This window comes from Populus trichocarpa, chromosome 18 (assembly GCF_000002775.5).
Source record: "Populus trichocarpa isolate Nisqually-1 chromosome 18, P.trichocarpa_v4.1, whole genome shotgun sequence".
NCBI classification, from domain to species: domain Eukaryota; kingdom Viridiplantae; phylum Streptophyta; class Magnoliopsida; order Malpighiales; family Salicaceae; genus Populus; species Populus trichocarpa.
In genome coordinates, this window is record NC_037302.2 from 12,064,034 (window position 1) to 12,082,067 (window position 18,034).

General features: G+C 33.4%; 2 protein-coding genes across 5 annotated transcripts; both read right to left on the minus strand.

Annotated features, from left to right (window-relative positions):
• Positions 1-1,097: 1,097 nt before the first annotated feature.
• Positions 1,098-3,389, minus strand: LOC7459838 (cinnamoyl-CoA reductase-like SNL6). The gene is made up of 6 exons (XM_002324564.4): positions 2,879-3,389; positions 2,622-2,779; positions 2,328-2,516; positions 1,794-1,947; positions 1,471-1,663; positions 1,098-1,391 (listed from the first exon to the last, which is right to left on the minus strand). The coding sequence occupies exons 1-6, from the start codon at positions 3,000-3,002 to the stop codon at positions 1,310-1,312; spliced, it is 900 nt and encodes a 299-aa protein (XP_002324600.2). The 5' UTR covers positions 3,003-3,389; the 3' UTR covers positions 1,098-1,309.
• Positions 3,390-5,233: 1,844 nt separating this feature from the next.
• LOC7493362 (uncharacterized) lies at positions 5,234-16,495 on the minus strand. Of its 4 annotated transcripts, none has more exons than XR_008058008.1 (17): positions 16,332-16,495; positions 16,209-16,245; positions 15,713-15,904; positions 15,244-15,623; positions 13,957-14,058; positions 12,631-12,795; positions 12,365-12,475; positions 11,481-11,578; positions 10,310-10,433; positions 9,252-9,341; positions 9,103-9,147; positions 7,440-7,760; positions 6,509-6,692; positions 6,136-6,176; positions 5,712-6,038; positions 5,567-5,624; positions 5,234-5,437 (listed from the first exon to the last, which is right to left on the minus strand). XR_008058008.1 is itself a non-coding variant. In XM_052448948.1 (14 exons), the coding sequence occupies exons 1-14, from the start codon at positions 16,374-16,376 to the stop codon at positions 6,663-6,665; spliced, it is 1,647 nt and encodes a 548-aa protein (XP_052304908.1). In that variant the 5' UTR covers positions 16,377-16,494; the 3' UTR covers positions 6,303-6,662. The 4 variants fall into 4 exon arrangements, 2 of the variants coding, with proteins under 2 accessions (XP_052304908.1, XP_024445970.1); XR_008058009.1 differs by having other exon boundaries at positions 6,136-6,239; XM_052448948.1 differs by lacking the exons at positions 5,234-5,437; positions 5,567-5,624; positions 5,712-6,038; positions 6,136-6,176 and having other exon boundaries at positions 6,303-6,692; positions 15,244-15,393; positions 15,487-15,623; positions 16,332-16,494.
• Between the last annotated feature and the right edge of the window lie 1,539 nt (positions 16,496-18,034).

Genomic DNA, 18,034 nt, shown 5'->3' on the forward strand with positions numbered 1-18,034 from the left:
ATTCCTTCCGAAGAATGCAGACATTGTTAACAGTTTTCCCAAGATCAAATCAATAGCATGCCGCATGGACTAAACTTCTATTTTCTGCATTTAGAATCCTCTAATCACACAAGGTCATCGTTATTTGTTCGTCTATCAATTGAAAAGTCACAATCTCATGATACTATCATCCAAAACGTAAAAATAAACCAATTAATCGTACACAGAAACCACCACCTACACGCGTGGCGCCACCAGGAAGAGCGCGGTATGACGCTTTTAACGCCGCTACGGAAGCCGATGTTTGCCCATTAGAGAAGTTCCAGACTAAAGTGGGAAAAGCATGAGCCTTGGAGATAGCATCAAGAAGAAGAAAGGAAAAATAGTTTCGCACTCGCACTTCAAAGATTTCAGATTTTCAGGTACTTGCCTTGTTTCTTGGTTCTTATGAATTGTCTAATTAGATCCTTTGGAAAATGCTAAGATTTGGAAAAATATCTCCATAGTCTCCTCTCATCTTATTAGCTAAAACATCTTCAATCTGAATCTTGAAACCTAAACATATGTTTCAGAGACCTAACTATCCATGCAGGTCATGCATTTTTTCTTCCCTTTATCCCTTCTTAACTTGCAAGAAGTAGCAATGGATGAGAGAAATCATCCTCCTCTTGGTTATTTCTACCCACACACATAGTTACAAGAGCACATGGAACAAATTTACAAGCCTTCTAATTATAACCATGGCCTTCTTGGTTATATGATCAACCATAATTTTATACCCGGTCTGTAGCCAAATAACTAGAATGTTGATGAAGTCATGAGAAGTCTTTTCACATGCCGCGTTTGAGCTCCATGTTTGTTGGAACACAGGTTCTTTGTCGAAACAAGAGACTATCCAATACTATTTCATGGTATATAAAGTTGCAGGTACCTCAGTGAGAGAGTCACCTCATCGTAAGTAGAGAATTTGTGTCTGCTAGGTGTGTCATCATGCCTACACAGGCTGCACAAAATTTATGTGCAAGGTGGGTGGTTCGCGACTCCTAGGAACTTAAAAAAAGAAGAAGCTTGGAGGTGCATACACATGGCAGTATTGGATAGCCCGAGGAAAGTCAGGATTGAGTAAGTCAAACAGTAAAGTTCTAGCCGGCCAGAATTTTTTATTTTTTTTCTTTGGATTTACACCGACTATGCAAGAGCTGGAAGAAGAATTTATTTGTTTTTTACTAATAATACAAAGAAGTAGTACTAGAACAAAGCTGGCAAAAATAAACCGCGCTTGATGTAGATCAAGCCTGAACTCGACCTCGCCTGTGTCCCATGAACAGATCTAGGCAGTACCCTCAACCAGCTTGTTCAACTTTTTTGTCCTCAGCCTCTCAGCGTATACCTCACTTCCTTGGTATTCGTACCTGTACATAATGAAAGCACCAAATTAGTAAAACTTCTGCGTCAACGTAGCATCTTCATTTCCTTTATAACACTACGTACCTTTGCGGCAATGATATCAGAGGGCTCAGGCTTTGAGTAAGTTTGACAGCTTCTTCCTCAGTATGCACAGTCTGATTGAAGCAGAAATACCGCCCGCACGTGGAGCGGTCCTGGAAAGCTCGAATATGGACATCAACCAGGAAGTTCACATCTACACAGGCGAGGACTCCATTTTCATACATTTGAGCTATCCCTGTTACATTTTTTATAGTTGAAACAGATTGAGGATCATTTCAGAATCTCACGCTGAGATGCCGACCAACTTTTTCTTTTTTGGTCAAAACTTAAAGAGTAGATGGATATGCCATCGCATGCATCTGTACCTTTGAGGTATGACATTGTTGATAGGGGGTTCTGTTGAGAGACACCAGGACCCAAAACTAGTCCAGCATTTATGGAAACCATGTTGAGCTTACGGTCCATGGCTAAAGCCCAAGCAGCATGTTCAGAGAGTGTCTTTGCCAGGGCGTACCATAACTGTCAAACGACAAGGTAAAACTTTTTAACATAAGCAAATTCTAATCTAGGCATTTCCCTTCATAGAAGCAAAATTCCAGTATATATCTTCTTGCTTCTGAAAGTAAGAACACTGAGAATTTGGTCATGAGACCTTTCAGAAGTAGTTTTCAAAGCAATAGATGATGAACACAGAAGAAAACAATCAACATAAACGCACTAACAGTACTTTTAATCATGTCATGACATTTTTAAAATTAGAAAAAAATAAAAATTTCCTTTTCGAATCTTATACTTTTTTTAAAATCGAGCACCAACTTGAAAGATAAAATAGCATATAGAACAATCAAAAGAGAAGGGACCCAAGAACCAGGGCAAAAAATAGTTTCAGGGTTCCAAACCTTTAGTTTCCTGCAAAATTCTTGATCGCTCCAAGACCTCTCGTCTACATCCTCCTGTGAACAAATGTTCTCTCTCCATATTGCCGCAGTTAGTGAAGAGCTGAATATAATCTTTTCAATGGTATCAGTCTGTGCACATGCCTCTACTACATTGATTGCTCCTCTAACTTCCAAATCAATCATCTTGTCCTGCCAAGATCACATGAAAACAGTGTCTCCTAATCACAAAAGGAAGAGAGCAAAATTGTAGATACAGTGGACAAGCTAGCTAGTTTGATTAGATAATTAACATACATCATAACCATCTGGACAGTCCAAGCAGCAGAACATAGCAGAACAACCCTTCAAAGCAACTAGAATGCTATGGTAATCCAAAACATCAACTTCAAATACCGACAATCTCTCCTCCTCTCTCGCCAAGTCCCTTATCTTCTTCTCCATCCCAGTCTCACCTGAAGAAAACCCAGAACGTGAAAGCTGATAATTAACACAAGCCTAAAGAAACGAAACAATATAATCAAAGACACCAGAGAGTGAAGAAGATGACTTGCCATTATACTTCTGTATGGCTGCGTGAACTGTATATCCTCTACTTAATAGTCCCTTGAGAATCCAAAAACCCACATAGGTTGAGGCATCAAGAACACAAACTGAGGGCAGCTCTTCAATATCCATCCCAGCTCTTCCGACTCTCTTTCAATTTTCTCTTTGCTAAAGTTTCTTTGCTGCTCCTCCTCCAATGAGCTTTTACATATATTTATATATACATGTAGCAATGATTACGATAGAACGCAAGATAAAATAATAGAAGAGTTGGTGAACTGTGTTCCTACACGTTCCCATCTACTCACCATCTTTTCGCTTGAAAGATCTTTTCGATCGGCCTTGTTTCAATTTCATCAACCTTAATTTTATTTATTAGTCTAAGCTAAACAATAAAGGTTAGGTTTATGAAGTCACTAAAGGTTGAGCATGCATGTATCAAGAGTGTGTCTAGACGTAAAATGTCTGTTTTGGGCAGTGAAGGACGCAAAACTTCATTTTAGTTGTTTTTTCCTTCTGTTTTTCTCTGGGTTTAAATTAAATTAAAGGGAGAAAAAAAATCATGGCTTAATTTAAGTAGGTAGAAAACGTGATTATGTGTTGCAGATGAGATGAATTAACTATTGACATTGGGGTTTGACAAGTAAACAAAAGGGTCATATGTGGGGACAAAACTTGCTATAATGTGCTGTGCTGTGTGTGATCGGAAATGGTCCTTATGGTCTATTTGCTACTCATCGACCAGCTGGTGCTACGTAACTAGTTAATAAGTCGACATGCAATCATTGAACTCTTTAACATAACTCTGAATTTGGTGTAGCTTGTGGTCGTGGTGAATGGTTGTTTTTAATATAGTTTTTTAAAAAAATATATATATTAAAAATATTTTTTTTAGATTTTTTTATATTAACACATTGAAATCATCATAAAATATTAAAAAATATATTAATTTAATATATTTTCAAGTAAAAAACCATTCTTGAAAAATATTTTTTTAAAAAAACATAAGTTATAACAATGACCTCTTCTAGAGTTTTTTTTATTAAAAAAGAATTCACATATTAAAAAATAATACAGTTTAAATAATCGCATATGTGGTAACTTTTTTAAATGTGGTAAATTCAATTTTATTAAAAAAATAAGTTATTATAAATTCTAGATTAAAAAATAAATAAATATTATCTTTATGAAAATTACGATAAATATAATATTCATTTATTCTTAAAAAATAACATTTTAAAATAAATAAATAAATATTAATCTCGACCAATAAATATTATTCTCACTAATCATCTCAAAAACATGAATTGAGAATAATAATCAATCAAGAAGATGTGATTCATGCATTTAGTAAGAGATACGCAAATATCTAAATGGAATAATTGAAAACTAATTAAAAAAACATATAACAATGTTGCATACATGCACATTTATTTATTATTATTATGTCTACTAGTGTGATCATATATGTATATAAGTTATCTTGTCGTTAATTTCATTGCTTTGAAGATTTTTGAACTCTCTAAATCATCACAAAAACATGTATCAGAAATTCTAATCAATTAGAAAGATGTGATTCATACACCTCGTGAGAGATACACAAATATCCAAAATCTAATGGAATAAATGGAAACTAAAAAAAAAAAAAACATAACAATATTACATACATACACATTTGTTGTTATTATGATGTATCATAATACATGTGTGTGTACATATATTATCTTATCATAATTTGAGATTGAAACTAATATTTATTTATTTATTTATAAAATATTATCTTTACAGTAGTTGTGATAAAAATAATATTTACTTATTAAATTCAAGATTTTAAATAATTTTTAAAAAATTAATAAAATCATCTCTTCAATATTTTTTTTAAAAAAATCGTAAATGACAACTGCAACTCTTCAAACTGTAATATATTTCCAAATAAGTTTTCTACTATGTTGATGCTAAATTATTTCTACAATTCGATTCCAAATTAATTAGAAGAACCAGGTTCATTTAATGGAATCCACATCTAAACCCATTTTTATGATGGATGGAGCATCAACTTTACGACTAGAAGAAACTTGCACCAATTTTACACGCATGGTGCTGATGAATTATTGGGCATAAAACTGGTGCCTTTACCATGATCTGGATTGAATATTGGACTGGATTGCCTGTTTCTTATTTGATTAATCACCAAAACTCTGTTGTTCTTAGTGGGTGCGGTCACAGCATGAGTGCAAAGTTTGACAAAGGTAACATATGTGAATAGTCGTGCTTATGCAAGATTATCTGTTGTCAACCACGTTTTCTTTTTATACATTTACCTTTTTAATCACCTTAACATTTTGAAATGTCGGCAACTTACCTTGCCTTATCAGGGGGAGTTTGATTATTGTAGACAAGATTGGATTGGCTTAAAACATCAAGCACTCTTGAAGATGAGTGTAAGGTTGTGCAAGGCTTGAGGGAGGAGGCAATCTACTATTTCCTTGACTTGTCCTCCTGGCTATTATATGTTTATTGACCTAAGGCTCTTCTCTCTCCCTCCACAGTCCACGGCTTGATTGATGCTGTAAGGACGCCAAGCATGTTGTTACGTCATTTTACTGATTACGTGACCCTCCATCATTTCTGATACTCAAAAGAGGGAACAGAAAAGAATGACTAAAGGCAAATCACCAAAACGAAATTAACCTCACCTTGCATGAAGCTATAAACAAATTCAGCGCAGGAGTAATTTGTTCCAAATAGCGTAACCTGCTTCGAAGTAAATCTCTAATGGTGAGGAAAACAGTTTACTGGCCACTTGCCTATTAAAAATCAAGGATAGAGCTCATTATTTACCCGATACCATCCAAAGGATATCTAATAATGCTGGCTGCTCAAGCCTTGTGCCCTTTGTTGGGTTGCCGTGCGCGTGCAAATTTAGGAAATACAGCTGACAACTTCGGTGCCTAACCTCCTCCCGTATATCCACACCAGATTGCTCATAAAACCACATGTTAGGCATATAGTAACTAGATAGGATTAGAGTGCCCAACTACACAACCATCGGAGATAATAAATCTTACTACAGGATTTCAAGTGTCAGGGGAAACAATCTCGTTCCGGCTTCAGCTGCATACCAAGTTGCAGTTCAAGGCACAAGTCCCTCTTATTATATAATTGGTTCTGCAATAATACATGATCATAAAATAAGGATGACGCAAATTTGACATCCCTCGCAAATCATCATTTAGCAATCCAAGGTAACGATCCAATTGCTTACCTGAAACTATAGCAAAAGAACACCGCAATTTCTACCACCAACTGCACTCGTGTATAAAGAGGTCAAATAATCAGCTTTATTTATAAAAAAAAATTGTGGACTGCCTGAGAATGTTTCAATTGACACATTCTGTTAGTAAGAGGTTGCAAATCATGGAACCAAATACATATTTTAAAGAACATATTATTGTACATGTAAATAGGATTTAGGGAAATCTTCTCCATGTTTAGAAAAGTTACCTAATCTCATTATGATATCAAACAACAACTTCTTACATACATGAGAAGAGCATGTTCTGCCTCTTCAAATTCAAATGCAGCTAAGGACTAAATTAAGCATTGCATGCAAAAAAGAAAGAATTATTTGTTTATACCTAGTCCTATTGAAATAACTGAAAGGGTACTGCCATGTCCTCGTTGCTGAAACATCATTATCTGAACAAACTTTAGTGTCATCATCCAAAAATGTGAGTCACTTGCTGAATATTGGCAAAACCGGCCCAAGATAACCATGTTGAAAATGAGAATCTATTGATTCTTAAATAAGCTTGATGGAACCTAAATAAAAAACGAAGAAAGAAAGACATTATAAGCAAAGAAGCAGATAGATATAAACGGATGGAATGTCTGGGTTCCCCAAAAGAAGAAGAGAAAGGCTCCATGGGCACTTAGGTTCATGAAAATATTAGTACAGACCAACCAGATGAAGTTTGGTAAAGAGAATTAGAGAAGTATCATGTCTATCTGGCTGAACCTGAATGTATTCAAGTTTTAGGCATTGAAAATATAAAATTTGAGCTGCTGTGCTAAAAGATATAAATCTAATTGGAGTTCACACAAGTCTTTAGTCAAGGATTTGTCAAGCTACTTCACCTCATACATATACACAGGAGACTGGTGAAGAAAAGTAGGAGAGCAGAGACATGAACTGGAAAAGGAAAAATATATTTATTTTCTTCAGAATTGAAATCTAGCATCTTTCTAATAATGGAACATAGTCTTGAATGACAATGACATCCACATCAAAAGATGATGGGACATCTAAGTCCAACATTTAGCAGAAAACTAATAGGGTTTATTTGTTTTGAGAAAAAACAGAACCAAGAAATACAATAATATGTTTATGAGTTCTGACAACCCTCCATGATTTATAAAATGAAAGTGTAACATAAGGCCAGGCAACCATGTGGACAGCATTCAGGATAGAAAGAGGAAAGCCTCACATAGAGCACCAATATATTCAGTCATTTTCTATTCGTTAAAGAAGAGAAAAATGAAGTTTTTCCCAAGTCAAAGCAAACATACCTTCACATGATGTGGCATGATCTTGATATCAAAGGGTACATGAAGCCATGCTTCAGGCGGATAGAGCAAAAAGTTCTCAGGCTTGCTTGTATAGACATCTGCATATTGATGGATGTAGTACGCAAAAGCTGATTCTTGACCTTTGTCAGTTAGGAAAGTTGCTCCAAAAGACTCGTTAAACATTTTTTTCATCTTCTGCCTTGCCTTTAGCCTCTCATCATTTAGCTCCTCTGAAAGCAACTGACACACTTCACTTCTCTGACTATTTGCAACAGTTGCATGTAGTTTACCAAGCAGTTCTTGTATGATATGAAATTTTGCCTGCATCCAGGAGCAGAGGAGACCAAAATAGGGCTTATGATCAACCAGAAGAAACAACTTTAAGCCTGACAATTTTCATTGAACAATTTAAGTGAAAGACACAACCACATTCATCCCAAACAGACAATTTTAAGGCTTTCTTTCATGGATAGGTGAGATTGGAGGTAACAAAGGAGGGTTTTTCTAGTTCAACTTTTCCTTTTCTTTTCCTTTCTAAAATGCACACAGCAGAGAAGGCTAGATAATGGAAGATTCAAGCTGATCATCAACTAAAACAATAAATATTTGCTTCATTAGATATGAAACATAAGATGAAGATGAAAGGCAATTTAGGCAACTGAACAAGACTGACCTTCTCAAATCAATCCTAAATTCAAAAGGCAGCTGGTGAACTCAAAATGTAAAATCTTTTGAATCTTATAGCACTTACTATATGCCATGAGTCTTATATCATCTTCCTATGATCAATACAAATACTTCACTAACCCAATCACAGAAGTTGCTCTGCGACATTCTTTTTGTTGTGCTATAGTCTACTTTGTGGCTGATTACCACTACTTAAGTCTGTAATCACTTGCAGATCTAGTTCAGAACAGATTACAATCACAACTTCTTTGATGTCAATAAGAACATTGTTAGTCAGGTGCCCTAGCTGTTCTAGAGTTTTAGTCCATTTTCCAAAAATTCAATGAAATCTACAACACAATCAATTGCGGGCTTTAATCACGCCTGTGAGGATTTCACTCAGAAAATTAATAAACATGACAATACCAGCATCATGTGATGCAAATAAGATGACCACTCTTATAATGCCCTGAGTGTTCAAGAGTCTTGGTCCATTTTTCAACAAATTAATGAAGTCTAGAAACAATAACATTTTTGTGCTTTTTTTAAGAGATATAAATTTCTCTAATCATGCCAGTGAGAACTTATGTCAGAAAATTGATATAATTGACATCATCAGCAGATGCATTTCCACTTCCTTGAGGTATCAAGATTGCCTGTAACTTGAAAGTCATCACACCACATTTAGCCCCAATTTGTGCTGAGTAATTTACTTGCATGAGACATTTACAAGATTGAAAAATTTTATAGCTCAATACAGATATGCCAAGTCAAGACTAACAACTAGCAGAATAAACTAACAATGATTTAGATGAGGAAGAGGATACTTCAACTGAAAATAAAAAATTTCAAAAAACATAAGCACTGTACTCTAAACAACAAAGCTTTAAAGGAAGCTAAATGTGCCCAGACACATGCATCCTATTTAGCCAAAGTCGAAAGATATAAATATAAAAAGCTATTTACTACTACTGTCAAAAAGCTGAGCAAAGCATACCTGTTCAAAACGATAATTATCATCATTCTGAATACGTATTTCATTCTGCATCATGAAAAAAACCAAAATAAGAGAGTGCTTGATAAGCTAAAATTTAAAAACATGGGCATTTACTTGACAGGTAGAAAAGAACGAGAAATGACCCATACTTCTAGTTCATGGATTATAGCAGCAGTGCGCCAACCAGCCTTTGAAGGCCCCCTTAGGTCACTAAAGAGGTGATCACCAAAATAAATCACCTACAAAGGAAATAAATGGTAAATTGTTCAAACGTCACAGGAGAAAACATTTTCAGTATAACTGTCAAACATGGATTTGCCAAAGTGATTAAATTTTGATTTGTCCAACAAGCATGTAAGAAAAAAATAACTCAATTCTATTAATTGTTAAATTTCCATCGAAAATGAGAGAGGGGGAGCAGATAGGGACTGCTTTCCTTTATTACAAATGAGGTGTATTTTAGTTTCCAGTTAATTAAAAACTTTTTCCAAAGAAATTTAATTACTATAGAAGAAGTGGTTATACATTAAAACCCTTTATTATCAAAAGAATGTATCTTTTACAGCACAATTCATCATCTTTGGGTACATAATCTTAAATTTTTTTTGGATAAGAGTAATTTGTATAAAAAGGGAAAACTGTACATAATCTTAAACATCAAATAACAATCAGAGAAATCTTCTTCTTTCAGCCAAATAAACCTTTTCTGTCCTCAGTTTCAGTAAATCTTTTCTATTAATTATTGATTCAAGAATTTTTCATTATAACAAGCTCAACAAAACAAAATTATACAGAGAGGTGGTATCTAAACCCAAATTCTTAAATGAATTGATTTGATTTTGGCAATAAAGTTCAATAAAGGAACAAAACATATGATTCTCAAATTTTCATCACAGTTACCTATATGGAGAGAAGGATGATAACAAATTAAGAACGGAAGAACTCTATGCTGAAACACTTATATTTGTTTTATAAAGAAAATTACACTAAAAAAGCATAGGAGAAAAGGATGTATATTCAAGGCATGTTTCTTTTTTCCCCAAATCAAGAAGATGAGCAAATATGTAAATCCAATTTCAAGAAGGAAAAGGGTTTGCAGGACAAACTTACAGAACTCACATATATATACTTTTACTTATTGGTCTTTAACCACAACATTTAAAATCTACTGAAACATCTCGAAATCAAAAAATCATATATGATGTACCTCTGGACCATTCCATTTGGTAATTTGAAGAAATGATTTGAGCGATCCGTGGTAGTAAATTTTATTCGGAAGAAACGCATCCACCTTATTGAAAGCTAGGGTGTCCTTCTCCATGTCATAATAGCTTCATAAGTTTCAAAAAGATGGATCATCAAACAATAAATTATTATACATGGATTTCATTGTTAACAGACATAGAACCAAAGTGCAGAAAAAAAATGAAAGAGTAGGATGAAGGACCACTGCTGGCAGCTTAATTTTATAGCATAAGATAAAATAAAACAGGCAGTCATGTCCTTTTCACGTTTCAGTTTTATAAATTCAGCAATAGACACAATTCATCGAGGTTTGACCACATGGGCAAGGAACTTGCTGTCAGCAAGATAAAGTAAACCTAATTGCATTTCCACAATCTTGTTGATTTCTTTTTGCTAATCCTGTCGAGACACAAATGCAGTAAATTTTACCCTCTTGAGAAGCATGATACTACAACTCATAGGTTGTTAGGTACAAAAGGCCCTCTTTTTACAGAAGTAAATCTAAGTTTTTAAAAGGTTTTAATCCCTATGCTTAATAATTTTATTTTCAGGTTGCCTGCAAGAGACCAACTGATGGAGAATGAAGGGAAACAATGGGAATTGATATTTATATTTAGGAATTTTAATATTGCATTACTATTATATATTTTATTGTTTAGGAATATTAGTATTTATTATTTAGTAGTTGAATTAAAATTTTAGTTTCCTTATTGAATTAAGACTTATTAGGTTTTCCTATTTTATTTGGTTTGGTTCATATAAATTAGCACCTAGACATTAGTTATTAATCGTTGAATAAAAAAAACTGAGTTTTCTTCAAGATTGAGTTTGTCTCTCTTGTTGGTGATTTTGGCTCCTATTCTACATCAATTCCCTTGTTTTGATGATTTTGCTCTCTTCTTCTGCATCGCCAACCTCTCTTGTGGTTGTATTTGTTAAGTAAAGCATATCCATCACTTCATTATTCATGACAGCTGCAGTTGTTATCATAAAGCCCTCGCGAAGATTTAATCAAAAACCAAAGAAGAAAATTAAGAACATTGTGAAGTGGCAGAACAAAGCCCCATGTCTGGTTTCTCTTGCATGTATATGTACAAAATAAATACAAGACTTCATAGGTTGAAGATACTAACCGAAAGGGATGCTCCGAAGTGTAAAACTCTGGCTTATTGGCTTTGGCAATAACAACATCAAAAAGCTCCCTCCAAGAGTCTCTGTAACCCAAAGAATCCTAAAGAGCATGTTGAAGCAAGCCAAGAAATTACCATTAATTTTTCTGATGGAGTAATGACAGCAACCTTACCATAATGATACTAACAACAAACCCACAAACCAAACAAAAGACAAATAAGCATTCAATCTTGCACTAACTATTGAAACAAGTTCCAAATCCTTTCCAATGATGAAATTCAGCACTTCCACTCATACCAACTGGAACGAGAAAACCAAACTAGGAGCATTCCACGGTCTACAACCTCCTATTTTATGAAATAAATCTCAATGAGCTGCTTTTTTTAATTCAGAAAAATGAAAGAAAATATTACCTGACAGGACAAAAAAAAAAGCATCTCAAATACCTTTAAGATGCAAAATTAATTCCAAGTGTCAACAATGAAAGTTGCAATGGTGGGTAGGATTCACACTCTGCGTGCATGAGAACATTTCACTCACATTCCTCATAACATAAATCAATTAATCATGAATGAAATTGTGCCATTTATAGCATTCGTACGCCGGCTTCTATTTTACAGCATCCTATTTTTGTATTTCAACAACAGCAAGAATAATCTTTTAAGACAATGCACTGAAGATCTATAAACATGAAATATAGAATGCATTTGCCTCTCAAAGTATCTTGAACTATTATAGGGAAACCAAACTAACTAACTTGAAAGAAAAAAATTATTGCAGGCCAGCTGTTACATTGCAATAGTGTAATAGTGAATGTGACAGGATATTGATCTTCCACTTTTAAGACACAAAAAGAGGTTAAGATTAGATTCTTGTAAGTGAATACCTCCAGCATAAAGCGCATCCCTCCATCCACAAAATTGTAAGGAGAGTTAGTGAGCAAGAAAAGCTTCTTTCCCTTCTCTCTTAGCATTGTAAGAAAGCGAAGTACTTGGCCCTGAAATATTCACCCACATGCAAGAGCTCAGAGCTCAGAAGTATCAAGCAGAAATGCCATCTCACATTCCTGACAGGAACAGATTTGGGAAACAGCTCTGTTTAACTTAAAGCGGATTGTAAATACAGCCAAATATATAAGGAATTGGAACCCACATTTTTTACAAGGTATCTGTAAGGATCAGAAAGAATTCCTCTGTGAACCAACCCACTGCGATGAACATGCTGAATTGCACGATCTACATCTTGATATATGTAAGTTGCATCAAATTCCAGTTTAGCATCAACAAAATGTTGTACAACATCTGCAAGAAGGCAAGCCTACAAAATAAAATGATGACATAGTAGTTTAGGATTAAAGAGAAACACAAATGCACAACCCAAACAGTCAAAGGTCCATCCTATGGATCCATGAAGGGGATTGTGCAATCAAACAAGAATAGCAAAAATAAATATATGACTGTTAAGCTACTGTGTATCAGCTGCAATCGAGTTCAAGTCCTGTTAAGATACTAGCTGAAACATATAGCACCAAGGAAATCCATGCCAAGCTGTAAACCTCTTTTGACTACAAAAGATCAGCTAACCGACTTAACAGTAAATGCTTGGCCCCTAGACATACCTAATTATGTTATTTACATTTGCATGACTTTCCAAGAATACTCCTTTGCTTTACCAGTACTTTACAAGGGAGATTCCATTAAGGTACTCTATGTTATAGTTCCAGTTCAAAGTGAAAATAATACTCCAGGACATCTTAAATTAGGGAAGTGGACATAATGCATGGGATGGAAAGAGACAGTATGGCTGTGATGCATCATAGCCTAAATTTCAAAAGATATGATGCTTCAGGAGTTGACATAATAAACATTCAAGTTCAGACCTCCATAAGTGCTCTAAATACATGAAAATTTTCACGAACTTGCACATTATGACTAATTATGACTAATTACTAAAAATGCCAGGCGGATTTAGGTCTCTAAAGGCTAACACAAGATCTATAAATTCTTATAGTCGGGGATTAATTCATCCCTCCAACCAACATCCTCAGGCTCGGATTAGCTTAATATTGCTTTTCCGATAGAATTATAATGAGACTAAAAACAATGTAGAGGGAAGCTGATTATAGTAGCAAAAGTGTATCCTAGAAAAGAAATAAAGGGGCCCCTCTGCTACTTTTTAAGGAAATAAAAATGAATATAACTTATCTTTTCTAAGTGAAAAATAAATTCATATTTTCCATATACTTCAACCTTACTGGTTTTGAATACTGACTATTCAAAGAATTCAGAGCCATAATATTTTCCACTCATCCTCGGGATATTGAAGTGTAATAAAATCATTAATACCGACCAGCATGTTAAAACCATACTTTCAGCTAGCGCCATCAACATTTCATTACATTGTTTTTAATTTTCTTTTTTGTTTGTGGTCTTGGGTTGGTGGTCCAGAAAGCATAGTGGAAAACAATGTGAAATTAACCTCACTAAAGCAAAAGAAATCCATCAAGCCAACAAGCCCACGTGCTTGGTCACGACCAATATGTCTTGTGCCATATATCTGTTCTATTTCCTTCCTGTTGAGCTGAAAAGAAAAGAATATGACAAGTCACAGTGTTTTCATTGAAAGTGTATAAATCAAAACAATTAATTAAACAACAGCATCACAATATTCTTAGCACATAAACCACAATCAAATTCTAGAAGTCTAATGTTGTGTTGGTTATTGTTGAAGGTTCTGGATTGTGAGAAATGATGAGAAGGGATAAGGAGAGAGTAAGGCAATCCTTCAGAGAATATAACCTAACTGGTAATTTGGGCAGATATGAAGAGTGTTGCCAAAAATTAGAGGGTGTGATATGAAGTTTCATATGGATCCAAAAAATTCTAGTCTGTGGGATGCTTGCAAAAGAAAAACTAATAAAAACATTAAATAAACAATAATCAAAACAAAATACTCGTCTAATAAAAGCAAAAAATCCAAAACTTTGATTATTAATTGGAAACCCAGCCTCAAAGGAGACAAACTACCATAAATATTAATTTATGCCCTGCGCCATTAGAATTTCTGAAAACCCACAAATCTCCATTGGTCATGTTTCCACTGGAATCACTCAAACACATGATTGATTAGTCTGAGATTATTCAGCCCTTATCCCATCACCTGAATTCTTCGAGATGTTTATTGTTCCTTTATGCATCTAGAAAAGAGTTTTCATGTTTGTGTGAATCCAGCTATTACGTTGAAATTTCTTTCAATCCCTTGCAATGGCTACTCATGGCCTTAGTGATTTCCCTACAAAGTTGCATGGTATCTTTGTAGAAAGCACCTTCTTAACCAGTTAATCATCTACCTTAACAAAGAATTTGGGTTAGTATGTATCATGTAGAGGTACGGATTTCTCTTGGGATGTCACAAGTTCAGTTGAAGCAAGTGAACTTCTTGGCAAGAATGTTGGTTGGTGTCAATCCATTTAGTTATGTATTAATTAATTAATGGTTGCAGTGGCTCCATTAAGCCATCTGCTTTTCATAAAAAAAGGAACTTTCATACAAGTGCATGAGACCTGAAACACAACAGGGAGGATAAGACGCCCTCCATTTTCCAATCATAATTTTTGAAGTTGAACAGTAATTCAAGCATTAGAGCTCTTTTTCCTACCTTGCTTTATGAAGAAAACATCCTACAGCTAACCAAAATTTATCTACAATCCTTGGGATCTATAAACAGGGTAAGGATATAAAGTAAAATATATATATTCTGGGGTACCTTGCGACGCCCGAAGTAGCATCCATCTGGCTCAATTGACCCAAAGAAATCCAACTTCAAGAGACATCCATTTTTCTTGTCATAGGATAGGCCTCTAATGGGAAAGGTTTGATCATATCTGAATTTCAAGCATATCTCAGGGTATCTAAACTGCCAAAAAATAAACCAAGATGCAACACTTATCACAGAATTCCACATAAGATAAAATTTATAAAACTGCAAAAAACGAAAGTTCAATCTAACCTCATTAACCATATGCTCTTTTGCAAGATCATATATCAATTGTTGCAAGTTAGGAGAGTAATGTGCCAACGTATAGTCATAATCAAATCCATAAACTTGAATATTGTCCAATCTCAGGTTCTTATTCACATATATGCCTAACCCATCAAACAAGAATAATAAATACACGGACATCATGCCATGAACAAATAAAACAAAAACTCGGCCAAAACATCATGGAACGCACCTTCAGGGTTCATTTTTGGCATTCCCTTGACTGCCTCAGGAATCCTCAAAAAACCCTGCTTTGCTGCTTCAAACTCGCCCCGAATTTTTGCTACTTCACCATCAAGAACCAAACCATCTACCTCATCCAATTTCAAAACTATTTGTTCAGTTAACGCAACTGCATTGTAGCTCCGAAAGCTTCCTCCCAGACCTAGAATTGAATTAAAAGCCAAATAAATTACCAGCATGGATTGGTTTGGTTTGGTTTCTCCTATGGTATTTCTTTTTTGCTAGATAGTTTAATTTACGTACATCTATCGGTCGGCTTGAATTCCTAGATATCTCAAATTTGAATATTAAACAAACATAATTATATGCAAATACGAATTAATTAAAACCTAATTAATTAAATAACAAGTTATGATTAATAATTCATTCATTCATTTCCGAGATTATATTATTAGATGCAGCCGCTTGTTCGGATATGAAGGCAGGATAGAGAGAAGCAAAAGAACCTTCTCGAATTCCAGTAATGGAAGAAATATTCGTCCTCTGCAAGCCAAAGATAAATACATTTATCAGAATTTAAAAAAAATAATAACGTTATAAGGAAAAACAGAGAGAGAGGGGGGGGGTACTAGAAGGGAGGAGGGGAGAGGGAGAAGCCTTCGAAAGAAAGCCATGGATTGGTAAGTGGATTTCAGAGATTGTGCTCCATTGTTAGGGTATGTTCATAGAGAAATGTCAAAGAAAGAAAAAGTGCCTCCAAAAATTGAATGTCGCGATCAAGCGGCGATATTTATAGTGGTAGCCGCCCTTTTCCCATATCCTTGCACACTGCAGCACTGCTTAAGGGTTTTTTTTTTAAGAAAAAAAGAAAACAAACAAGTTTGAGCCTCTGTGTTTTAAATTATTTTCAGAATTGGTTTTGAGTTGTTTTATTATTTTAAAAAAATATTAAAAAAATATTTTTATAAAAATATTTTAATGATTTTAATATGTGATATTGAAAATAAAAAAATATTTTGTTAATATATTTTCATAAAAAACATTTATACATATTACTAAACACATATTTATAAAACATTTAATATTATGATAACTTCTTTTTTTTCTCAACCAAGAAGAAAAAATGTTTAGTTGATTAAATAATTTTTGCTTTTTATATTGTATTGTGTTTTAAATAATGATTTTGTAGAAATTAAAATAGCATGCTTTCACTAATAAAATCTTATTTTTTATTTATTTTATATATAAAAATCTATCTCGTAATAGTTTTAATTAAATATTTTTTTTAAATTCATGTTTTAAAAAATATAAATAAAATTATTTTTAAAATTTTAACTATAAAAACTACTGCAATCTAAAACAAAAAACTAAAATATAATTCGCAACTCCAAAGCTACTCTCAAGTTTCAAATAGTTTTGTATTGGCAATGCAATTGATAGTATTTTTTTATTTAAAAAATAACTTCAAAACATTCTAACAACATTTCTCTAAAAATACACTACATTTATTAATGCTGTCCCTGCCGTTAGTTTTAATTTAACAACTGACCCATGTAGAATGAATACTTTTCTATCACTCTATTGCTAGGATTGAACTTTGAGATTCAAAAATGAAACTATCCGTCTTGTAAAAACATTTCTGAAAAAATTTTAAAATTTTAAAAATTTTTTATTTTAAATTAATATATATATTTTTATATATTTAGATTATTTTGATGCGTTGATGTCAAAAATAATTTTTAAAAAATAAAAAAATATTATTTTGATATATTTTTTAATAAAAAACACTTTGAAAAATAATCGTAACCACACTCTCAAACACACAAGTGATTTATTAAGTGATTTGTTATAGGAGAATTTTGACATAAATGGTGTAGCTTTCACAAGATATTTCGGTTTTATTTGAAATTATAGTCTAATTATATTTTTTTAAAAATAAAATTTATTTATAGCTTCAAATTAATTATTTTTTTATATTTTTAAATCGTTTTGATATGCTAATGTAAAAAATAAATTATTGAAAATAAATAAATATTATTTTAATACTTTTTTAAATAAAAAATATATTGAAAAACAATCAATACTTTAATTAAAATATATATTATTCATGTATATTTGGCTTAGATATTGAAAAAGGAAGTGTTTAATTAACATGTGTAATTAAAAATAAATCTATGTTAAAAAAAAAGTAGTTATAGATGCAACTTATAATAAAGTTTTACTTCATCATCAACTTTCGTTGATACATTCGAATTTAATATAATCAAACGGTGATAAGAGCGCTCATAACAGTTTACACTTTAAACTCAAACGGCTCAAATACTCTCAGGGT

Coding starts and splice junctions, on each gene's coding strand:
- LOC7459838 (XM_002324564.4), bottom strand. CDS start 3,002: ATGGATATTGAAGAGCTGCCCTCAGTTTGTGTTCTTGATGCCTCAACC. Junction 2,517..2,621: donor ACTGTCCAGATGGTTATGAT/GTATGTTAATTA, acceptor TGATCTTGGCAG/GACAAGATGATTGATTTGGA. Junction 1,392..1,470: donor CTGATATCATTGCCGCAAAG/GTACGTAGTGTT, acceptor CATTATGTACAG/GTACGAATACCAAGGAAGTG.
- LOC7493362 (XM_024590202.2), bottom strand. CDS start 16,376: ATGGCTTTCTTTCGAAGGCTTCTCCCTCTCCCCTCCTCCCTTCTA. Junction 10,434..11,480: donor ACTTCGGAGCATCCCTTTCG/GTTAGTATCTTC, acceptor AAACTTATGAAG/CTATTATGACATGGAGAAGG. Junction 6,693..7,439: donor TCATGCCACATCATGTGAAG/GTATGTTTGCTT, acceptor TTTTTTATTTAG/GTTCCATCAAGCTTATTTAA.